This window comes from Micromesistius poutassou (genome assembly GCF_964030765.1).
Source record: "Micromesistius poutassou genome assembly, chromosome: 15".
In the NCBI taxonomy this organism is placed as follows: Eukaryota; Metazoa; Chordata; class Actinopteri; order Gadiformes; family Gadidae; genus Micromesistius; species Micromesistius poutassou.
This window is the reverse complement of record NC_140285.1, coordinates 11314624-11339952: the sequence shown is the minus strand read 5'-3', so window position 1 is coordinate 11339952 and position 25329 is coordinate 11314624. Positions and strand designations below refer to the sequence as shown.

The following is a 25329-nucleotide window of genomic DNA, read 5'->3' as shown; positions in this document are numbered from 1 at the left end:
TCAAACTGCTTTCTTCTGTAACCAATGGCTTACATTTAATAAAGATTTCAAATAAACTTCCTCCTTGGGCATTACACACACAACCATACACTCAAAGAAGTCCATGTCATGGCCCACTTGGTATTTAAGCAGTAGCAGCCAATGACTGGAGGAGCTGTATATTTTCCCCAACTACTCGTTAGGGAAGACTGGATCATTTGGTAGCGTCTTAGACCTTTGAGCAAAGTGATACATCTAGCTTCATGGTTAGCAACAGTTGCTAGACTGTGACTGATACACTTGTAATGAACTGGATCACAGGTAAAATATTTAGAGTCTCAGCCTTCATTTGCATAACCTTTCAGAGCAAGAAAAAAAGTAGACTTGAGGCTTAATTTCACATGGAATTTAATTAAAAGAAATACATTAGTTTATAAGTATAACAAAAATAAAAATAATCTTAAATTCCCTTTTAAAGTTCTATCATAGAATGGAGGGGGGGAACAAAACTATACAACAGCATTCACATCTCACACAGACCACACATGCATGTCAGTAAAAAAATAAAACTACGGTTACAGGCTACGTGGTTGGGAAACACAAGGTTTCTGGTTCTTAGCCATGTCAAATAAAAGCAAAAATACTGGCAGCTGAACACACTGACACTGAATACCTAACATATGGAAATAACTTAAAAATAGTAAAAATACCGTCCCAAGGTCTAAGACCCCTCCGAAGCTGCATTGAAACGGGAATGTGGCTTAAATATCCCCACGTCTTTATGGCAGTTAACACATTGATAAAAGTATACTCAGATTTTCTCTGAAGTGGTTGGCTAGAAACTCAACCTGTCTGGGTCTTGACAAAACCTCTCAGGAACAAGGGCAAAGTGTTGGAGGACTGGTCCATAGGATGCATGCTGAGCATGCACAGTATCTCATACAATCAGGAAAACCATTGTAGGGAGAAATGCCTAATAAACCCGAGGTTGGCTCTTACGTTCCACACCACAGCAACATAATTATTTGCCATTCATTGATGAAACATTGTGTTATTCATCCCATATGGGCCAGCGGACTGATTGATCCCCCACCACAGAGCATTAGAGAAGCACCAAGCTCAGTGTCACGGCCGGTCACTCTGGTGCATTGCCTCATGGAGCTGTTTACATAAACCCACACTTGGATAAGGAATGAAATAATCAAAAACAGACTTTGATCTCCAGAACATCAAAAATAGAGAAAATGTCTTTTTAAATAACATAATAAGGCAAAGATGATGTGTAAACTACAAAACTCCAAAACGCAAACACACTTTGGAAACCATTAAATCTAATTTCCATTTTCGTGGATGTAAAGGGTTATATCACACTATGTTTGATCGTTGACACAATAGTTTGTTAAGTGAGGGGGATTGTTGAGGTCAACGAAAAGATGTCTGAACAAAAAAACAACACCGCCTTACACAAGTGTACATGTGCACTATTGTGCACTCTTATTAAACAACGTGCCCAAGTGCATGCACCCAGGAGGGCTGTGTCGTAAAACGTCCCGGAAAAACACCATGCGTGCTGCTGACTCAAACTGACAAAGCAAAGCCATCAAAGACACAGTGGTTAGGGGCTTTTGTGGGGGAAAAGTGTGCGTGTAGTGTTCAAATGCATCCTGAGTCGTGCATGTGAGATGTGTGTGCTTAGCCCCGGCTAAGTCAGGAGCTACGAATCCCTGGTTATGTAACGCTGTGCGTGTGTTGTGCTTACATGTGTTGTGCTTTGCCTCCGAGGGGATGGCTCTGGCTGCTCTGGAACCAGCAGGAGTGAATGTGAGCGAGTGCCTTAAAGTGTAACACACATGAATGAGTGAAGTGTGCCCAACATTTGTACCAAGGAACCATTCTGTGCATGTTGATTTGCTGTGTAGCTGCAAGTAAGAAGTGCAATGGTGAGGGGTTGGGGTGGGGGGTGGGGGGGGGGGGTGGGTGAATGCGCAATACAACAAACTCAAAACCTGTGTGCATGCGGTGTGTGTGTGTGTGTGTGTGTGTGTGTGTGTGTGTGTGTGTGTGTGTGTGTGTGTGTGTGTGTGTGTGTGTGTGTGTGTGTGTGTGTGTGTGTGTGTGTGTGTCTCGATGTGTTGTTGTGCTAGGCCAGGCATTCCAAAAACCTAATGTTTATTGCCGGGATCATCGACCTCGGTCACAGTGCCACGCTGTTGGACCGGCGCTCAGGCAAACAGAACGCAGCGTTGAAGTGGTCCTCGCAGCCGCCCGGGAGACCGTTGTCGTGCCCCGATGGGTTCCTGCTGATCACCAGGCTCAGGCTGTCCCCCGCCTCCATGATGAGGGGGATGGTGAGGCAGCAGTCAAAGTCTCTGGTCCGAGCGCAGTTCACCTGCGGCAACGGGAGGAGGAGAGGTCAACAAACAGTGGGCTCCAGTCGCAATCTCAACCTCATCTTTCTTTTTTTAAAGATTTACTTTTGCATTTTTTATGCTTTTTTTTTATTATAGAGCGAGACAGAGAGGAAGGTATGGGAGCTGGAGGGGAGGACATGCAGCATGCAGCCCCTGACCTCATCTTTCTATCTATGTATTCATCTGTAGCGTTACAGTTAAATGCATAAGAAAGGGGAGCTTGTAGGGAGATGCCGTGCGCTGCGTCCCTGGTGAAAGAGAGAGCCCACCTGCAGGATGCGGTCGTAGGGCTTCAGCCCCGCCTGGTCCGCGGGGCCGTCCGGACGGATCATGTTGACGAACACTCCCTTCTCCAGGAGGCCGTCCGACACGCTGAAGCCAAAGTCACAGCTCTCATGGCCCTTCCTCAGGGTCACCTAGAGGGGCAGGCCGTCACACACACACACACACACGGACACACACACACACACACACGGACACACACACACACACACACGGACACACACACACACACACACACACGATGGTTCGCCTGAAGACGGTCCCGTGGACAAGAGGCCATTGTTCCCCGGGCCTCCTCCTCACAGGAGCTGATTCATGGGCCGCATTTCAGTAAGCTCACGCTGGGGCTACTATGGCAACTCAGAGTGCCGTGAGTACATTGGATGCTCCACACTCGCTGCACCCACAGGTTGACAGCTGACCACCAGGGATCAGGGAGCAGCGAGGTGGATACTGATCTCACCGGAGACAACTTAATGCTTTTTTGCCAGTAGAAAATAAAAGGATTAAAAACAGCAACTCGTCCGTTGCAGGGACGACCGTGGTCTACTTCCTTTCAAAACAAATATTTCCCAAGGACACGCTTTTATACGGGTAGCTGTTTGTCTCCATATTATCTAAACTAATCACGGTTTGCTAGCAATTCAGAACGAGGCCAAGGACGGTGTTTTTAATCAAGCTGTCCGGCTCTTTTTTTACAACGTGTGTTTCTCCCTGTACCAATGGGCCTCTTGTGTGACCAACGCCGTCCACCACAACAACAACAACATCCACTAAACGGCCCCTCAGAGTAAATCGCATGCAGCGGTTTAATTACAGCAACACGGAGCCTCTCCAGGATGTGTATCGACGCAGCGTGTGGCCGGAGGAGAGCGGTAAACACACTCGGAGCCTCGGCTTGTGGGAAGAGAGGCTGTGTAATGACTGTTGTCCTTTGCGTTTCGTCTCCTGCCATGTAAACACCCTGCAAGTCCTGACTGGCCTGACACAAGAGTCCCAGTACGCCACCGCCGCAGTGAGGAGGAGGAGGAGGATGATGATGAGGGGCATCGCGTGCTCAGGCAAAACACGGGAGGAGGCGCTGAGGTAAAATAACTCGGAGGGATGGAAGAGAAACCGCATATGATAAATAAAGAAGAGGTGAATTCCCCCTGGACGTGCTTGTTGGGACAATAATCTCAGGTGGTGATTAAGGATGTGGTGAACGGCAGACTTCCACCGTGTCGCCTCATGTGGTCCGTGTTCAACGAAGTGGCGGTTGGCGGTGTTGAGTGGTTTGCACATTTGAATATAACCCTACTTCTGCTAAGTAACTGATGAGCGACTGTTGTACACCGGCATTGTAGGTGTACAACGTAGACGGCGGTCAGTGTGTTAGCCAACAAGGTAATGCATATGTGGTGTAACCTTTTCAAAAAGGGGAATCAACCTTTTCAACACATTCTGGAGTTCCTCCTCGGTACCTTGTGCAGCTCCAGAGAGGTGGGGGACAAGACATCGGATAGGCCTCCGTTCCCCATGCTCCCCGTGGCCGGGGCATGCCGGGCTCTGGCGGAGCGGTCCAGGGAGCCCTTGGCCCTGGGCGGGTCGCGGGGCCCCTCCCTCCTCAGCGTTGTCTGGAACACAGTGTCCTCGTGGGACTTGGTCTCATCCAAGTACAGGCTGAGGTTACTGCTAGTCATGGAGGCCTGGGGGGAGGTGGAGAGGGTCTCATGGGGAGGGGGGTCATGTTGTATAGTGTGCGTAAGCAACAAAAATATCAAGGGTGGACTGTGTTGAGAGGGAGAGAGAGAGGGGGGGTAGGAGAGAGGAAGTGGCGCGTGCGTGCACACAAACATTGTAAATATAAGACAGTAGGACAGGAGGCTTTGGTGATCGGTGGGACAGGAGGCGTTTAACCCCGTCCTGTCAGAGTTAATAAGAGCTAACGCACTCTGGTGATTATCATAGCGCGTCATCCCACCGGTCACTTAGGCCGACAGGGGCCTATGAATAAAAGAGTGAGGCCAGGCAGATGGCGGGAGAGGTGGGGGGGGGGGGGGGGGAGGGAGGGAGGGGATGGTCTGTCTGGCAGCCTACCTCCAGCTCTCTGATGATCTCCGATTGGCCACAGGTCTCAAGGTCCTGCAGGGCCTGGGACCAGAAGCTGTCTCCCTGGTGGGGGAGGGCGTCGTGGCCACGAGGGGGGCTGACGAATCTGTGACAGTGCAGGGACCAAAACGTGAGAGCAGCCCCTGCTGTCCTGAGGTTGACTGGTGCTGTGTGGGTAATGTGGTTTTTATTTAAAAATAACAAAACTCAGTCAGGACCACAATGGAGGGTTATTGTTATCGCTTTCTTTTGAAGCAAATAAGTGAAAATTGTTGTCTATTAGTAACAGCCTTCATATGGAAAAAGTAAACAATAAAACTCAAGAATTGCCTCCCCCAAAGAAAAGACAGCGCTGAGGGGTCCTCGGACCCTAAGAGGGATTTTGTGGGAGAGGATTTATTAAGAAAGACATGAAAAGTAGACAAGCTTAATTTACGTGAGAGAGGTTGAGAGAAGTTAGTAAAGCAGAGGAGAGAAATAATACCTGAGAAAGAGAAAAGACAAGGGACAGTCGAAGAATAAATGATGACCCAAAACTTTTCCAACTATCTGCCTTTCAAAAGAAACTTCAAAGAAACTTCAAAGAAACGTCAGAAAGCCATCTCAAATCCACAATAATAATAACTACCGCACAAAGGCACCATTTACTGTTAAGCAACGCAGCTTAGAAGGCTGGCCCCACAAACAAAAATGGCCCACAGGGAGGGAACTCCAACGCCTGGTGCCTTTGCCTGGTGGCGGGCCTGGTGGCGCCGGACGTGTGCTCTCACCCGGGCCTCTTGTCCCACTCCTCCTCGGTGAACCTGCGGTCGTATGCGGCGGCGTGCTGATGCTGTGCACTGCCAGCGTTGCCTCTGTGTTTGGTGCGTCGCCACTCGCTCGGATTCAGCGTCAGGTCCGACGCCTTGTGGAGGTACGTCCCTGATCACACCAAATCGAAACGATTTGATGAGAAACGATAAAACGGGAGGAAGAAAAAAAACATGGAGGAAACCCCTCGTTATTATTATTATTATGAGCCCACCTTGGCTACAGTATCCGGCGTCGAACCCGGAGCCGTCCCAGGAGCTCATGGCCGAGTCTATACTGGGAACGTTGGCCGAGTAGACCTCACAGCACTGGCCGGCCTTCTGGGAGTCGTTCAGGAAGTCCTCCTCTGGGTCGCTGAGAAAGCCCGTCTGCTCCACGGACTGCTGGGCGCCGCGCTCTGGGGAACCGGCGGGAGGAGAGGGAGGAGGTGGTGAGACCCCTGCCTCTCTGGGCCCTGACGTTACCGGACACACACACGGAACGGGACATTATCCAGGCTTTCTCCCAGACAGACACAGCGCTAGGGGCCGACGACAACGTACTGTCCACCTGCTTCTTGATTTTCAGCGTGACCGACTCGCCGGCCATCTGCAGCAGATGGATGGCCTCGCTGAGAGGCTTCCCCTTCAGACTGACCCCGTTGATGGCCAGGACCCGGTCCCCCACATGGATGGCCCCGGTCCTTCAGAGCAGAGACAGTGGGGGGGGGGGGGGGGGGAGAGGGGGGCAGCCTCAGACAGTGGTCACCCAGACTCATTGTCCGGGCGCTTCTTCAGTGCACAACAAACAACAAACAACAAAGCAGCTGCTTGTTACACAGCGACAGGGGGGAAAATAGAAAAGGGAAGAGCTATTGTTACACTTTAACGGCGCCGTTAAACAGAACACTCATTCTGCGGTTTCCAAACCAGGCCACAGGCGACTCTTTGAGCCGGCCCAGACGTCTCCCTTCGGGGTCAACGCTCGCTCACCTCTCCGCCAGGCCCTTCTTGGTGAGGCCAGAGATCACGATGGGGTCGAAGGGCTCCTCCGTGCCCGATATGGTGATGCCCAGGGGCCCGTTGTAGCGTTTCAGCTCCACCGTGTAGATGATGGACCCCGACATCTCCAGCTCGTCTGACCGCAGCCAACGAGGAAGGGGACAAAAACAGCCGTGAAGACACAAGTCTCGCTTGTGATGATGGCCCACGCTGCAGGCCTACCAGGTTAATAGATGACTCATCCTGTGTGACGGACATGGGGCTGCTGTTGTTGTTGTTGTTGTTGTTGTTGTTGTTGTTGTTAGAAGGTTGAGTGGGTTAGATGAGTGGTGTTTGTTTTGTGGGTTGGCTCTCAGCGTGGCGGGGTCATACGTGACACTCGGGGTCCGTCTTTGACCATCCTGATTAAATGTATACATGTGCTAGCGATGAGCCAACATAGCGGGGAACACGCTGGAATATCGTATTGATTATTAGGGACTATTTACTATTTAGTGGACACTTTTATCGACGGGGACGGTGTGAACTATAGATGTCACTCACGGGGTTCGGACTCTTGCTCAAGCAGCCTTCCGTGAATCGGGCTTCGAACCCACAACCTATCAGCTGCCCGGCGGGTGACCACTTCCCCCCCACACTTCCCCCCACCCACCATGAGTGTGTGAGGCAACAGTGTTTGGTGCTTCTGTATTCTTTCCAAGCAGCGTCCGTGGTGGTTGGGTCTCGGTGTGTGTGTGCGTACCCATGTTGTCCTCGTCCTTCTGCACCCTCAGCTTCACCATGTCCTCCGCCTGCTGCAGGACGTGCATGGCGTCCTCCATGGTGCAGCGCTCCAGACGCACGTTGTCGATGGCCAGCAGCATGTCCCCGGGCTCCAGGGTGCCTGTTCTGCCGGGCAGAATGATAGGCAAGGGACACACACACACACACACACACACACACACACACACACACACACACACACACACACACACACACACACACACACACACACACACACACACACACACACACACACACACACACACTTAATCACAACAACACAGCAGCAGGTTCTGTCTGACTCATACAGTGTGAATCCAATTAGCACGTTTTGTGAAGACTAGAGCGAGAGAGAGCGAGAGAGATAGAGGGAGATGGGGGTGACCCTAACCTTACCTTAATCGACAGTGAGATCTCTCCCTCGCCTCTCACCCATTGTCTCCCTCGCTCGCTCGCTCGCTCCCTCCCTCCCTCCCTCCCTCCCTCTGTAAATGTAGCTGCTTCGTCCTACTGATCCAGTTTTGGCCACTCAATCCAATTAGGCTTGTATAATACAGAGGGCAAGCCAGGTATGGTTTCATTTCGTTCCTGATAAATAATCCCCAGTCAGACAGAGGAAATGTGGTTCAGTCCCTGGTTTAGAAAAGTGACTTGCAGTGTGCCACTGACACATGTGGACCAGCAGAGAATATCTCAGCATGGGATATGTTCAAACATTTATTTATACAATCAGTACATAACATTAGATGTTTTAGGATCTACTTCAGTAAACAGTGTTTTTCGTTTAACCAATTCATGTTAAATTCAACACAACATTATTTGAAGTGTGATTCAATGGCATATCTACTGGTGAGGTTGCAAATTGCAACCAACAGAATACATATTGCTACTTTAAGATATTACATATATACTCATGACACATACATACATACATACATACATACATATATATTCATAATGCATACCTGTGTGCTATGCTGCCTTTCTTTATGTCAGAGATGATCAGAGGCTTGTCTGGTTTCTTGCTTGCTGAAAATAAATAAATAAATGATTATTAATACATTTTCCATTTTCAAACACAACCACTGTTATTATTGTTATTTCAAGCACAGAGAAACGATTGAACATGATTTGATGTACAGTTTATTTAAATGCATACATTTATATTTTACAATTTAGCCATTCATTGTCTGATGCTCATCACAGTGATTGAGACGTTAAAATACGTAATGCCGGTGGAGTGCAAATAGAATTTCTCTAAACTAGGCTACAATACTCAGACAGGGATTTCAGGGCAAACAAAATCGAGATTCTCGGAAAGGAGATTAGGCAGAGGAACTTAGTGCACGGAATGACCATTCAGTGTAATTTAAAAAAAGAAAAAAGAAAAGTTGAGCTACACTGCCCCCTGGTGCACACATTCACCTACCGCTGATAGTGATCCCCAGTTCCACCCCTCTCCGCTTGGGGAGCTTAACGTGGAAGGTTCCACTGCTGGGAACCACCGACTCTGAGGAGGACACCAGCAACAAAGAAATAACGTTGGAAAAGCAGGTAAAAAATATATACAACATTCAAAATTCAGCCATCAGTATTTTAACAAAGAAATTAACAAAGGAGAAACCATTATGAAAACAATTTATTTTTCTTTAAAATAGAAGATGCAGCTCCCAATATTTAAGACAAATGGAAGATGCATGTTATATAAGGTGCAATATATTACCTGCAACGTCAAACTCCAGATCAAGAGTGACCTTGTTGGCCAGGGCGGCGTCTCGGAGCAGCTGGTGGGCTTCCTCCAGGGTGCCCTCCTCCGTGGGGATGCCGTTGATGGACAACAGTCTGTCCCCCACCTGCAGCAGCCCACACCTTCACATAGACCACAGACATGGGTCACAATACACATTCACACTGGACACACATGTTTGATCCGTTTTCCAATTAATTTCTCTTACCCTATAAAAGGGAAAGAGAACCCAGCTTTAGGATTGACGTTCATAACACCGCAGTGGGAGTAGAGTTTATACTGGCCAAAACCCAGGATGTTACTGGTTCAAACCATATCCTCAACCAAAACCGTCAATCAGCAAGACTTTGTCAGTTTCATTCAACGGGCGACGTCAACCCAATAGAAACTGACCGGACTCAACCCCGCCACGCTGAGAGCCAACCCACAAAACAAACGCCACCAATCCCACCCACTCAACCTTTTAACTGCACAGACACAACACCACCCCACACACACACACACACACACACACACACACACACACACACACACACACACACACACACACACACACACACACACACACACACACACACACACACACACACACACACACACACACACACACACACACACACACACACACACAGGCCCCTGCCCGTCTAACAGGACGAGTTATCCATTAACCTGAGAGGCCTGCAGCGTGGGCCTCATCACAACACCACGCTCTACTGGAGTCGCTGGGGGACTCTGGCTAATTCATATGACATTCCCAAGGGGACGGGGTGCTCTGTCACCAGCAGAGGGGATTATCATTAATCATGTAAAACAGGGGCGGCTACACCACAACAGCTCGGCTGTGGCTTGTCGTGACACACTGGCTTGGCCGCCGCCGCCGCTGCTGTTGATTAGCCTGTGTCATGTCGTCTTTGATCAATATTTGCAAAACGGGGGGGATTTCCCCGAACACAATGCCAGGATCAGCATATAACTAGGCCTCATCAATAATGCATTGCTTGATTCATCCGCTGTTGGGGAAGACTCAATTAGGAGATTTGCACACACTTTGCACACAAAGGCTATTTCAAATGATTTTGCAGACACGGTTCACGCAAAGAGACTCACACAGTGACAGATATACAGGTCATTAAGGATCAAGGAGGCCTCCGGGTGGGGCTGTGGAGATTGGGACCTGAACCCAGTACCTTTTGGCTGGGAGTCATCCACCTCAGCGACTACACTGTCCCTATCCTCCTCCGTCACCCTGCCCTGGTAGCTGGTTAATAGCGCCGTCGGCTGATATCAAAAAAGGGAAAGCCCCCTCGGTGCACCATGGTAACGACCATGATGTAATTTCCAGATGCAGTGGAGCTTGGGATGATCCGCTATGGGACCCTCAAGGTCCAGCTGCACTCCATGGAGTTCAAGGTGACCCCGTTGTGTGCTCATGTGTGTGCATATCTCTTTGAGGGGGGGGGGGCCCACAGTGTGTGTGTGTGTGGTCGACTGTGTGCACTACCTCTCGGCGGGGCTGTCGGGCTCGATGAAGCGGACCACCGCGGGCGCCGACAGAGCCTCGGTGGCGAAGACCCCCCCCTGCAGCTGCAGGCCGAAGCCCGTGAGCGGATCCCCCCGCAGGACCACCTCGCTGGTCTCCACGTGGACGACCTGCCCCCCAGGGCCCACCGAGCTGGATGCCAGAGACACTAGGGGAGGGACGAGGGAGGGGAGACACACAGAGAGTGAGAGAGAGTGAGAGTGAGAGTGAGAGTGAGAGAGAGAGATTTAAAAACAGTAAATTAGGCAAGAGAGGGGGATTTTGGGCGATTTTGGAGAGAAGATGGAGAGGACGGAAAGAGAACGAGACATGTAAAGGACGAGAGACAGAGAGAGAGGAGGGGAGGAGAGAGAGGAGTATGAGTCATGAGATACATCAGCGCGACGCCACTCAGGTTTAAATCTGTGATGGGTCAGATCCGACAACACGTCAAGGTGGGTGGGGGAAGGGGACGACGGGGGGGGGGGACAAGCAGTAATCTCTTTTAACAGCCATTCTCTACTAGAGCAGTGGCAGACAGGGACAGGTTGTCTTAGCCATCGTACGGGAGCTCTTGTGGTCCTTGGTGCGGTGGCGTCTCTTGCCCGTGGAGCCCCGGGGGCTGCCGGGGGCCAGGCTGGGCGCGGGGCAGGGCAGGCTGCTGCTGCCCTGGCTGCTGAACCCGGAGGTGACTGTGGAGGAAGGGGAGAAGCCACCGCTCACCAGAGCTGGAAGGAGACACACTCACCGTCACACACATCAAGACCCCCTCCCCTCCCCACTAAATACACCCACACACCCCTCCTGATGCGAGCAAATGAACGCTTAAGGCAGACCCGCATGCCGGAAATAAAACACAACCTCCTCTCGCTTAAAGGACCCCCTATTTTACAGACGGGTGCGGTGTTGATGAGCTGTTTCACAATCGACCCCTTAGTGACGTCATACGTGGCCGTGTCCACCCAGATGTATGATTGGTAGATCAGTCTGCCAGTAGGGCCAGGCCCACTGGGTAGGCTGGTGACGTCATCTATCTATCATACATCTGAGCGTCAGAACACGACCTCCTGCGCACGAGCTGACACACACACACACACACACACACACACACACACACACACACACACACACACACACACACACACACACACACACACACACACACACACACACACACACACACACACACACACACACAAAAATATGGTGACTGACGTAAGGAGGAGTAAATCTACTGGAAATAATTCTCTGTGATGGGCTGAAGGAAAAAAGGTCTTTCCCCTACGACGGGTGTGTGTGAGTGCGTGCGTGCGTGCGTGTGTGTGCGCATGAGCGTACGTGTGCGTGTGTGTTTGTGTGTAGCCAGCAGCAGTACATGTCACATGGCATAACTTACATTTGCCGTGGTCCTGGTGGTTGTGTGCGTGGCTCGGGCTGTTCCATGGCTTCCCGTGGCCTGTGTGCTGCTGAGGAGGAGGAGGAGCAGGTGGGCAGTAGCTCTGGTCCCAGTGATGATGGTTGCTTTTCTGCACTTTGACTACAAAACGAAAAAAAGAAGAGAGAGAGCCAATGCATTGAGGCCGTCTTCATTGCCATTCCCCCCCCCCATCCCGCCTTGACTGAATTTGTTAAAAAAAAACAAAAAAACAACCATGAAATCCTTCCGTCTAAATATACACCACAGCTAACAAAAGCCCAGGGGATAATTCCAAGCAGAGTAATTGATATTTAATGTTCTCGTCATGGTACACCAGAACCAAATCCTTGTGTTGCGTGCTATATTTGTGATTAGCATCGGAGAATCCGACACAAGACAAAAAAGCAGGGTCTGGTGAAGCTTCTTACATTTACTGTTAAGTGCCAGAAACGCTAGGTGCAAATTGGCCATCATTTTCAGAACCTCATTTGCATACGAGTCAGAAGACACCCAGAGAGCTGGCATGCTGTGAACAGCGGACATGGCGTTATTGTTGTGTTCCAGAGCCAACGTGACCACCATGATGAGCAGACAAAGGGAAGTGGCCTGTTTTCAGCACCTTGATTGGCCACAGCTGAAAGCTTGATTGACGTTAAATGCAGGGGTCGGCCCTCATTTGGCTATTCACTTATGAATGCTTCTTAGAAGCAAAAGCCTTCCTGTGGTGAATATTGCTTCTGCTGACCTTGAATTGTTTGTTTTTCTGTAGAAATGGAACACCTTTACCATGCCTAAGAGTATTTTAATATGGACTCTGTATGTCACCCTTGAATATGGTATTTGTATTTCATCAAATTACATTGAAATATCGGTCTTTAAAATAAGGAAGCTTTGAGCCATGGCGTGCACCTAAATAATGTGCTTGGAAACGCAGATTCTCTGGAATCTAAATGTGTCACAGGAAGTTAAATGTGACAGTAATCCCTGCCGCTTCATTAGCATGGCGGCTAATCTCCCTACAACTAACTTCCATGGAAGGGCTTTGGAAGAAACATGCATGAAGCAGGCTGGGATGCGTGCCGCTGTATTCTGAGTACCAGGTTAATCTTGAGTAAATGCCATGAGAACACATGACCAAGCTTCCTCCAACTCCTCCTCCTCCTCCTTCTCCACAAGCACCACCACCTCCACCATCACTACCACCCTCTCTGGCTCATTCCTGGCTGTTTCTAATGGACTCACTCGAACAGCACGCCTCTATCAGCTTACGTTAAGCTCACCTAAGGGAGTCTCTCCAAGAAATAATGTTGTCTATCAGCAATGCATGAGAAAAAACCAACAAGCCACACTAACTGCTAAGCCCGTAACAGTTGTATGAAATCCCCCAGAGGAGAGACACAAATGGCATCTTTGTGATTATCGTGTCGTCTAATCCTGGGAGAAATGAAGACTGGAGATCATCATCTAATTCTACCCACGTCTCCTCTCATAAACTGATCATTTTCCACTCCGAGACAGTTCAGTTGCAGTGAAAAACAGATATCACAGACTCCTCTTTTCACATAAATATGTAATGATAAAAGATAGTATTTATTGAAAACAATCTCCATGGAAAACGGCTCCTGATATTAATGGTCCTTAAAAATGTCCCCCTTCATGATGATGGTAAATATATACTTAATATACTTAAGGTGGCCTTAATTATGTGTAAGGCTATGGGCTGCCACTATATAGACTACAGACTATACACAGGTCACCTGTCTCTTTGTGTGTTCAGAAGGGCACACAATGCAATTAACTTCCTCACATGCAGGACCACCTGTATGTTCCTAACTAAAGTAAGACAGCAAGATCAATTGAGATTACTTTATCAATCCCAAGGGAAATTGTTAGGCAGCCACTGCGCTATGAAGTAGGAGCTGCCTTTACTTTCAGGTGAGTGCTTTGTTGAGTTTGTTTTTTATACGTTTAGTAAAATTTTAATATTCTCTTGTTTTCTGCTACAGCAGGCATTCATTTAGCAAAGCTTGGCTCAACCCTAATAAACTAAAGGGGAAACGTGAACATAATGAGTCCAATACTTTTTTTGAAATAAAAATTAACAAATAAATGAAGGGAATTATAAAATAAAATACAAACATTTGAATAAAAACACTCATCAGGGCATCCCATATATTACCCGTCTCCTGGGGCCTGATGGGAAGTCTGCTCTGATTGGCCGGGAGCACCTCTAGCTTGACCACGTCGGCAGTGCTGGCCAGCAGCTGGGTGGCCTCCATGAGCGAGCAGTGCTCTGTGCTGGTGCCGTCTATGGACAGCAGGATGTCGCCCAAATGCAGCGCGCCGCACCTTGACAGGGAGAGACGTGAGCCTGTCAGAGGACGTCAGGTCATGCTTTCCCGGTGAAAGGTGATCTGTGTTCACCGTTCATGTCTCCGGTCACATGTCTGCCGGCCCTGTCAGATCTACCTTTCCACTACGCTGGCGCCCTTGATCTTGTCTATGATGATGACTTGTTTGTTCCTGAACACGGCGGTGTTGAGGCTGATGCCCAGGCCGGCGTTGGAGGGGACCTTGGCTATCTCCACCAGCAGGGGGCCGGACGCCTGCTGCACCGCCTCTGGAGGGAGACAGAGAGTGGAGTGCTGCGGGTTGGTTTTATACAACCAGGGTCAGGGATTCAGTGAACACTTCTCACTATGTTGGCTCTTTGACTATCAAAAGCTGTGGCTTTTTAGGAGTGTGGTTTCCAAGCAAGCCACACTATTGTTATTTTTGTTTGTATTATTATGTTAAATAGATAATATTTGTATATACTTTATTTCCATAGATAATGGACTAATATTATTAAGATGGTTCATGGTTGAACACGGTACACAGTTTCATCTGGAAGGGAATAATTGCGACAAAGCGAAAGCCCCTGTATGAGTTGATGTGTGACAAGCGTGCGGTGGATATGACATGCAGAGGATAAGACAGAATCCTAAAGATCTGTGGCTGTACGACGGAGAGCTAGCTGTGACTGAGCAGCTATGAGAGTTCTCCTGCCCTCTGGGACCTTGAGTGATGACTAGGATTTAGGGATAGAGAGAACAGCTGAGACTACACACCCCACTCATGCCTAGCCTCACCTCACTTGGGGTCAGACACGCAGACATGCAGTCATGTTCGACAACGCAACACATTTCACACACACAGTTGTTTAAAGCAATGTTATCTGACATGCTGACAAGCAACAGTGACAAACGCAGAACCTCGTGGCTGGAATGCAATCACTCGACTAGACTACCCCTACACAGATTCCTGACTCGATGCAAGTCCATCCTCTCCTGCCGCATTAAAGTTGCTTGCCTCTCTGTGCTGCATGTTTAAAAGTTCAAATCAGCAATTAACCTTTCCCCATGCCAGGCTGCATTCCTCTCCAGCGCATCCTATTAATACAGTCACACGTCATTTATTCAAAGCTGCCTTCATAGCATGTATGACCTCAATTAGGACCACCATCATGCCACACACAACGTGCCTCACCAGCTCTTGGGGGGCCGGCATTTGGCTGGCCCCCCCCCCTGGGCTACCTAGCCACCTCCTCCTGGTCTGCGTCTCCTACACTTACACTCAATGCTCTCTCCTGTGGGGTTAAACCACCACGATGCACCCCTGAGACAGAGCCTACCACAGCCTTCACTCCCCCACAGAATACACGTGTGAGTGTGTATGCTTTCGTGTGCATGTGCATGTGAGTGAGTGAGGGAGTGTGTGCGTGTGTGTGTGTGTTTGGGTATGTGTGTATGTGTGAGCATGGATGAATGCCACTATGTGCATGCATATGTGGTTGTGCATGTTATGCGTGTGCGCATGTGCGTATGCGTATGTGTGTGTGTGTGTGTGTGTGTGTGTGTGTGTGTGTGTGTGTGTGTGCATATGTGTGCGTGTGTGTGTGCACGTGCGTATGCGTGCGCGTGTGTGTGTGTGTGTGTGTGTGTGTGTGTGTGCATGTGCGTATGCGTGCGTGTGTGTGTGTGCACGTGCATATGTTTGTGTGCTCACCCACGACGGACACGTCATACTCTATAAGGAACAGGGCCTCCTGGGTGCTCTGCATCAGGGCGGTGAGGGCGTCGGCGTGCTTCTCTCTGGTCAGCGGCAGCCCGTCCACGCTCAGCACGCGGTCGCCCGCCTTCAGCGTGCCCTCCCTGGGGAGCACAGGAGGGGAGCAGGGGAGGGGGGGAGGGAGGGAGGGAGGGAAAGATAACCAAACAAACAGGAATAAAATAAAAGAGTGCAAGAATGAAAGAAAGAGAGAAGGAAAGGAAGCGAGAGAGAATGAAGTAATTAAAGAAGGAAAGAATGAAAGAAGAAGAAAGGGTCGTATGGATGCAGTGGGAGTAGAGGGTGTAAAAGTGGTCCAAGCTGTAGAAATAAGTGCTGAAATATAATATTCACATGGAATTCCATCAAATCATAGTAAAGATTATTCCCAAATAATGCGACAAAAAGTAGGTCACTCCTCAGGGGGCATGTGTGGTGAATTTGCAAACGGTTTTAGTCAGAGATGTTTAAATGTGAAATGCAAAGCACATCATGGGCCTCAGGATGACTGCTGTCATCTAACATATTTTTTATTTATTTGATAGAAAAAAAGATTTTCAGATAGACTGAAAATCACTATTTGCTTCCTTGTATGATATGCAGAATATGCAATATGTAGTATAATTGCTATGTTATAGCAATGTAGTATAATACAGAAGGATACAGATACACACAGGTATACACAAGTACACACAGTAACACGCAGATACACACAGGTACATACAGCAACATACAGCAACATCCACAGACAGTCTCTTGTTGTCCGAGTCCTCACCTGTCAGCAGGACCACCGGGTCTAACATAAGTCACCACCAGAGGGCGAGACCTGTGCCAGTCTTCATGGAAGCCCCCTGAAAGACATTGAAAGACAGGGGGCAGATCTGTAATGCAATGACATAGACCTAGGTTTGATGTAACGCAGAAAGAGTGGAAGGGTTTTGGGTGTATATAGTGCATACATCCCATTGTCAGCCATCCCATGTTTCCAATGCCTCCTACCTCTCATGACGAATCCGAAGCTGTTGCCTTCCTTGTGTAAGCAGACCTCTATCGTCTTGGTGAGCATCCCCGAAGGGTTCTGGACTAATATATAGGAGAGAGGACAAAGCAGTTGAGCACTTAGCACACAGCTGCCCTTTGTCCACTCTACTTGGGTTATTGAAGACGTTATGTACAGGATGAAATGCCACGTCTGTATCTTCCTCCTCAACCTAAAACCGTAAAGATCCAGTGACCCCTCAGATGGAATTTGAACACTGTGATATAAACAGTGATAAAATGGCATAGATTACTATGTTGACGATCATATAAGACAAAAAAAGAACATTTTAAATTCACTGGCTCTTATGTCTAAGTATAGACGTTAGACACTGTCGTAGCTATAAAGTCACACAAAAGTACCATGAGACTGCATCTGACGTCATTTGTTTCCTAATACCAAAGTTATCTTTTATAGTTTTGACATATATCAATTTAAGTAGCAGGGCAGCTGTTGGGATGTCCTTCTGTGTGAAAAACCTACTCTACAGCGAGATTAGGATTGGAATTGACGGAGAGGCTTGACATTTTGCCCGGTAAACCAAGCTTTGAGATCATCCAGTTTCAGGTGGAGCTGAGCTTAAGGCTCGCTGTTGAAGCCTGGTTTCAGGGTTTAAAATTGGCAGGCCATGCAAATCTGCCATCCAACCTAAGCACCTCACAGATGTGACCCAAGATGGGCCTCACTTTTATTGCATGTCAACAGACACCAGAACACCAGTACTGTCTGCGCATCGCCCACTCCTGGTAACATTAGTGCGGATGGACACATCCGTCAACAACACCGACAACACAGCCTCCATACTCCACCTCCAGCACCATGCCCCCCTCCACCTAGCATGCCGGGGCAGCTCGTACTCCAGCCCCCCCCCCTCAACCTACCATTCTGGGGCAGCTCGTACTCCACCTCCAGCACCACGCGCTCCCCGATGTTCTTCAGGAGGCTGATGATCTCGTCGTGCCGCAGCTTGCACAGGTTGATGCCGTTCACAGACTTGATGTAGTCTCCCACGTTCAGCTGGTCGCTCCTGTGGAGGAGGAGACCCAGAGGGACTTTGAGGCGAGGCCAACTCGTTTAAATTGGGCAACACTATTGCCGCTTTTCCACCGCCAGTACCTACTCGACTCGACTCGACTCGACTCGACTCGCCACGCCTTATTTGCGTTTCCATTGGCAAAAAAAGTACCTGGTACCTAGTACCGGGTACTTTTTTTTAGTACTACCTCCGTCGAGGTTCCATGCCAGCGGAGTAGGTACTTTTGTGTGACGTAAACAGGCTGCTGGTAACTGATTGGCCAGCGGCTGTAAATGGGAATATTCACTCAAGTTAAGTTGTGTCCGGCGTGGTTGGAGTCCACGAACCCGCTCCAGAGGGGGACACTGATCAGCGTTTCGCCGTGTGTGTCGCTCCTTTCCCGGGGCTAGAGTTAGGCTGCGCGTCGTTATGTGTGTCGGGCGTGGTTGTGTGTGTCCGGCGTGGCTGGAGTCCACGGACCGGCGTTTCGCTGTTTCGTTTCAGTGTCGTTCCTTTCCTAGGGCTCGAGTTTCGCCTCTATCAACGTTACCGTATGACAACAATAGACGCGCAGTCATTGCGCTTTTTATTTTATTTTATTTCCCATCATAACCTTTCCCGGGAATCAGGAAATAGTCTTGATCAGATTCAGATTTCCCGGGAATCGCGTCTCCCGTGATTAAAACCTAATGACGACCCGCCCATGGTGGAGAGGTTCTTTTCTACGACCCGCCCACATTGAAGAGGTACTTTTTTAGATGGAAACGCAACCAAACCGAGTTGAGTCGAGGCGAGTCGAGTCGAGTCGAGTTGGTACTGGCGGTGGAAAAGCGGCATATGTTGTTCCAAAGGTTGTCGTGCCCACCCACACCCCCTGATGGACAGATAAGATAAAAGCGACGGAGTGGTCCGTCTACTGTTTACAAAACTGTCTACTCTCTATCTTAACTTTTTTGAAAGGGTCGGTGATAACTGCCTCAGATATAATAGCCTTATTATTATAATATCCGATATCTACCTTATTGGGTTGTGATTCAAATTCCATATCTAGAAGGTATTGTTAGGGCAATGTCCATAAACGTCAGTTGGACATTTAATTAAAATGTATACACATGTATATATGTGCTGACCCACTTCTGGAAAAGCTGGAGAAACCCAGTTTTGCACACAGTTCCACATATTGATGTTATGAATCCAGATTCTGCATTGGAATACAGATTAAACGGCTGTGCTGCCCTTCCTTCTGGCCTCAGAACGTTTCTTTGGGCCACAGCCAATCAGAACGATGACCGGGGGCATGAGTGCATGCATGACATCATCAGTAGACATCCAACAGCCCTTTCACCCTTTTCATCTCTCTATTCTTGTCACACACATACGAAAGCAGACACACACACACACACACACACACACACAGTCACACACACATGCGTTTGCGCACACACCCACACACACACACGTATATATCTCAGAATTTGTCTCCTATTTTGTCTCTAAGACAAAATAGGAGACAAATTCTGTCATTTGGTGAGGAGTCACATGCTGCTTAGTCACCATGCCTTGGTCTGTGCTCTCTTTCTGAAGGACTGGTGAGTTCAGTCATAATGAAACCATCCAGAGTGAAATGAGCTAAGGTTAAAAATACTTAACCGCTAAAGATAGAGCTAAACATCACCGGTGAGTCAGGCAACCGCAATGTCGTATCAATTTTCAAACCCAACTTTAAAATGATATTTTAGTTTTATAAAATGTTTTTTTTCCCTGCTATCTCCATTCGTTCCTCTGGAGTCCACGTGGTTGTGTAACGCCCCCTGTGGCCAACAGGGCCTGGTGGAACGCTTGATCTAACACTACACCACTCGTCCCGCGGCTAGGCCGAGCAGGTGTCGCTAATATATACTCACACTGTGTGTGTGTGTGTGTGTGTGTGTGTGTGTGTGTGTGTGTGTGTGTGTGTGTGTGTGTTTTGGAAAGCGCATAATTTGGCCAGACAGCACGCTGTGGTGTGGTTGCCAGGGCAATAAGGATCGCATCAGCGAGCAGAGATCTCACCTGGCAGCCAGCCCACCTGGCCGTAGGTTGGACACTCTGGGCTTGCCGTCCTTGTCGGAGCCCCCTGAGATGGTGAGGCCCAGGCTACTTCCTTCCCTCTTCATCAGGTCCACCGTGGTCAGCCCGCGGTACTCCTCTGCTGGGGGAAGACACACACAGTCAGCCACACACCGCCACCGCACACCGCCGCCACATCACTAGCTCTCCCCGGGGGGGTGGGGGGGGGGGGGTTGGAACAGAACACCTTTGTTTATTTTCTTATCGTCATCTCACAGATTGTTTCATTGTTTCTCATCAGCATTTCGGTTTTGATTCGTTTTTTTCTCTGCCATGTATTATGGAGAGTGGAGAATGACACAATGGCAACTTAGCAACAACAAACAAACATACAAATGATACGAGAAGGGCATTCCGTGGCTTTGTTGTTAAAGAGTGATTTTCCTAATAAACAACGTGAGAATAAGCCAGGTCAGCCAAGTCAGAGGTTGGATGGAGAGTGAGCGTTTTGTCTGCTAAGTAGGTTGTTAAGCTCAGAGTGAGGTTCCACCTGAAACAGTGATGTTGGTGCTGGCTGACGTGGACGGTGGACGTGGTCTCATTCTGTCGGGTGGAAGGGCCGCATTGTGCTGGGCTGTGAGATCCTGTATGTGAAGTTCACGTTGGGAGGCTGCTGCAGTTTACTCACAATGACAGCGGGTGCCACACAGGCAGTTTTCCATCGCATCTCAGCATTTGCAAGATATATAAAGCAACATGCCAGTCTGGAGAAAACAGCAGGTGGTCTGGCGGTTAGATTCCATGGCTCCTGCTAGGGAACTGGTTAGGTGTCCCTGAGCAAGGCAGCTAACCCTGCCTACAACGCGCTGGTTGTTGCCTCATTGGCACCCCCGGTTTCTAAATGTGTGCATGAATTGGTGGATGTGAGGCATTGACTGTGAAGCTCTTTGAGTGGCCACTGAGGTTAGGAAACAGCTAAACCAACCTCAAAGATTATTATAATATACTCAGTTATTTATCCCAACAAGTCAGGTGAAATGGGCCTAGCAGCACTGACATCCCATAATAAAACAGTGTTGGTGTGGAAAATATAAAAGTTGATTTAGTTGGCTTGGGTGTGAAGTCTCCTTTCAAGTTAAGAACTGTGTACGAGACATTATTTAACCTCATCCAGTAAGGGAAGTGTTGGAACGAGGAACGTACCGGTGAGGCTGCGTCTCTGGGAGGCATGGCTGTGGTGGTCCGTGCTCCCCGAGTCCTTGCCTCCCTTGGAGTAGGGCCCATCGTCTGAGGAGAGAGGAGGAACATGGCTGTGGGTGAGCAGAACTGAGTGCCCGTGTCCTAGGAGCAGCACGGCAAAGCTGTACGGGTCTCAGGAGCCATCCTCCAGTCCGCACATCCCTCCATTAGGCCCGGGGTCTCTCTTTCGGATCGGAGCCTGACAGCTATCCGGTGTTAGCTGACTGGAAATCCACCCCAACTCTCGAGTCTGGAGGTGCGCCGACAGGGTGTGTGGTTTCCAAGACAACCGTACAGGACGGGGGGTCAAGAGGTCAAGCGTCACCTTCCGGTCCGAAGGGGGAGACCCTGGGAAACTGTTAATTTAACACAAGACTTGCTCTGCGATGGCTTGATTTATGTGACTAGTAAACCATGGGAATGCTTCTTATGAAGGACCAGCATGTGCTTAATGGGCTTTCTGAGCATAGAGGGAAAATAATCATTTTCATGTCATTTGCACCAGCTGCTACTAAAAAAACGAAGAGTGGTTTAATCTGCACTGCAGGGAAAATGGTTTATGCTGTTTTTTTGAGCCGCTGGCCCTAGATTAGGTCTAACCATGGGCTGGCCACACGGACCTGTTAATAAAGCTCCTGGAGCATGTCAGCAGTCCCTGCAATGGGGGATCTGACGTGGCACTTCGCTAATCCTGCCCATGGAAGATTACCTTTTCAGCTTGCATCCTTAGTGTTTAAATATCATCTTTAAAATTGAAGGATTCAGCCAATTTCTCTTTTTAAGATGGGAGGGCTTTTGCCACACAGGGTGTGCTTTGGGTTTACTTGTTTAAAATGTAAAGTAAACCCTGTACCCTGAAGGTTTCTCTTGTGTTTTGTAGTGTGGATATTATATAAGAAATGTATTTTATAAATAAAAATTGCCCTGCTAAATATATCCTTTCAGATTCTGATTATTTTGCTGTACTCTACTACTACTTTGATGTACTGGTGAGAGATGGATCAATTCATAGAAACACATCATAAATTATTGTAGCTTTTCACGCAAAACCTTCCTTCTGAATTCTTCGATTGCGCAATCATACTAAAAAAGCAGCAGAAAATATCTGCAATCTTTCAACATGTAATGTTTAGGATTGATGTTCATGATCCATACACAGCTTCAAGTATCAAGTCTGCGCCATTAAGAGGACCATTACAGTTATGTAATTCAATCCGGTAGAGCGTGTACATGTGGAATCCAAGCACATGACATATACCAATGCATACTATGGTAATTCAAAAACCCTTTAAACACATCCTTGGAAATGTCAACTACAGCTGCTTAGAGAAATGCACACACACACACACACACACACACACACACACACACACACACACACACACACACACACACACACACACACACACACACACACACACACACACACACACACACAAACACACACTAACACACACTAACACACGCCCCCCTAACACATGCATTAACTAGTGCACATGTGCACACATGGACACACACTCACACACATACACACACAGAATGACACATTAAAGTCACATAGAGCTGGCCATAAGCATGGTAATCACACAGCTTCCTGAGGGCCCTGACAGACCAGCAGCTGTCACTGAAGTCGTGAGGGAATGGTAGCTCTGGGTTACGCACACAGCCCCTATACGTCCGCACGTGACTTCACTCTACTGTACTGTCAGGGCATTCTGTAGCCATCTTCCCCTATGTCTTTAAACATAACCTAAGTGAGTGACCCCAACAGGCAGGGATAGAAGAACCACCGCTGTGAAGATGAATAATAAACAGCTCTGCTTCTGTTTTTATTTGTGCCTCACTAATGTCATGTGTGGAGGCGCTTTTGCCTTTTGCCAAGGCTTTTTACAAAGCCTTGTAATGACTTCACGAAAATCTCGGGCAATCTCATAAGAGATAAGATATCCGGAGAGTCAATTAATTCCTGATTTAATTCAGGGCACTGAATGCCTCTTGGAACCAATCAGAATGTAGGTTAGATTTGGGGCCACGCTGACAATGGCAATGAAATCAAATTGCTATTTTCAGATATTAAACCTTATTTATACACCACTCTCGTCCAGACCCAGTTTGCATTGCTTTTATGTGTTCCACATCACGGTAGCAGGGGAGCTTGTGAGGAGCTGATGCCAAAAGTCCTATGGCATCTGCTGCAGCAGTTGTAAGGCAATGCTTCCCCGTGTGCAACATGAAACACACATGCACATCAATCTGTACAAAGGTATTACAATGAAGCCTCACTTCTAAACTCTAGACTAGGTATTTTTTTTCAGTGCATTTTGAATACACTACTTTCTTAACTATATAAATGATAACAACAGTATACTAATGAACTGCTTTACATGCAATTAACAACATGACAGAAACATATATATATATATATATATATATATGATCATAATCTAATAATGCTTCGCCAGAATTTGCTGCGCTGGTAGAGGTTGTTCCCATCCTCTGAATGTTTGAAACACTGTTGGCACCAATCCGTTTGAAAGGCAGTGACAATCTGCCTGGGAGCCTTTACTCTTGGGGGGAATAGCAAACCCCTGGAAGCATGGTTGTAAGCATGGAAGTGGTGAGCTTACCAATGCTGCTCTTTGGATCTCTCCTAAGACCACACAGCATGGTTGGAGTACAGTTGTTGGCGTTTTGTTCAGGGTCGTGAGCTTAGCTCCACTGGAGGGAGAAAAAAACAAAACAGAAACAAAACAAAAGACGATGTTCCAAGGCAAGCAAAGTCTCAGCCTCTTACAGAAAACCGCAATGACACCTTCTTATTCTCTGCCATCTGACCAAACAGCAACATTCTCTTTGACTGTTTGCAGCTGAAGAAAGGATTCTCCTCCGGTCAAAAGTTCAGTAGTATATCGTCAAGCCTTTGACTTAAAAAAAAAAGAGATAGATGGACAAAGAATCAATGTAGTCAATGTTTTCTTTTCTTCCTTAAAAAAAAATCCTGAATCTCTTCTTGTAAGTAACGGTTTTCTTTAATAATAGTAAAAAGTGGGTCAAATAGGACCCATCCCCTCCATCTCGATGTATTGCTTTTCTAGGGGCAATCTTACTGGTCGCTCATCTAGTCTCAGAGGATGAATCATTCCTATTTCCACTCACTCACTATCGTCCTCCCACAGAGGGCTAGGATACAACTCCTCTCTCACACACCACCACGGCGACTGTGGTTGTGCAAATTCTCTTGCTCTCTCCCCCTCTCTCACTCCCTCTCTCCCTATCTCTCTCCGTCTGCCAGAGGGGTGCATTGAGGCAGACACACGCGACAAAGTCACCGCCCCCCCCCGGCCCGCCCCCCCCCCACCCCCCACCATACAAACACACACACGGTCACACTCATTCTTTCCCCATTTAAAACTACTCCACTGGTGCTCCCTCCACACACATACACACATACATGTGCACATATGTGCGAGGTACACATGGGCACGCCGTGTTCACACTCACATCATGACCGTACTACACATTCTACACAAAACTCTGCACACACACACACGCACACACACACACACACACACGCACACACACAATTAACACCACCCCCGCATTCATTACCATACAGAGCACTTGCTCGGTGCTGAAAGCAGTCACATCTTTCTCACATGCACTCCAGTCAGTGCTGCCGTGCACTGCGTCCATCCACACAATTCTGTTATCTCTCAGCAGGAACGAGGAGGACACCTCTGGCATTCCAGAACATTCCAATCTCAACAGCATGTAATAGGAATATCTCTCTCGTTGACAATGGTTTCAATAACAAAATGAATCATGTTCGCTAATGTAAGACCAGAATGTAGTAGGATATTGTACTTTAAATGGTACAATTGTGGGAAATTTAACATTTAT

At 48.2% G+C, this 25329-nt stretch overlaps 1 protein-coding gene across 6 annotated transcripts; it reads right to left on the bottom strand.

Annotated features, from left to right (window-relative positions):
• Nucleotides 1–376: 376 nt before the first annotated feature.
• On the bottom strand, nucleotides 377–24647 carry LOC311359152 (glutamate receptor-interacting protein 2-like). Of its 6 annotated transcripts, XM_084479123.1 has the most exons (25): nucleotides 24586–24623; nucleotides 24057–24147; nucleotides 21394–21477; nucleotides 20194–20329; nucleotides 18008–18153; nucleotides 17087–17170; nucleotides 16863–16938; nucleotides 16046–16191; nucleotides 14468–14618; nucleotides 14178–14347; nucleotides 11978–12118; nucleotides 11148–11309; nucleotides 10564–10750; nucleotides 9039–9184; nucleotides 8745–8825; nucleotides 8281–8344; nucleotides 7296–7441; nucleotides 6545–6689; nucleotides 6116–6255; nucleotides 5788–5970; nucleotides 5534–5684; nucleotides 4752–4869; nucleotides 4136–4360; nucleotides 2660–2806; nucleotides 377–2368 (listed from the first exon to the last, which is right to left on the bottom strand). In XM_084479123.1, the coding sequence occupies exons 2-25, from the start codon at nucleotides 24094–24096 to the stop codon at nucleotides 2174–2176; spliced, it is 3264 nt and encodes a 1087-aa protein (XP_084335249.1). In that variant the 5' UTR covers nucleotides 24097–24147; nucleotides 24586–24623; the 3' UTR covers nucleotides 377–2173. The 6 variants fall into 6 exon arrangements, with proteins under 6 accessions (XP_084335249.1, XP_084335248.1, XP_084335250.1 ...); XM_084479122.1 differs by having other exon boundaries at nucleotides 24057–24647; XM_084479124.1 differs by having other exon boundaries at nucleotides 11148–11273; nucleotides 24057–24647.
• Nucleotides 24648–25329: the final 682 nt, after the last annotated feature.

Coding starts and splice junctions, on each gene's coding strand:
- LOC311359152 (XM_084479122.1), bottom strand. CDS start 24,096: ATGCTGTGTGGTCTTAGGAGAGATCCAAAGAGCAGCATTG. Junction 16,939..17,086: donor CTTCGGATTCGTCATGAGAG/GTAGGAGGCATT, acceptor AATGTCTTTCAG/GGGGCTTCCATGAAGACTGG. Junction 4,361..4,751: donor AGATCATCAGAGAGCTGGAG/GTAGGCTGCCAG, acceptor ACCTCCCCCCAG/GCCTCCATGACTAGCAGTAA.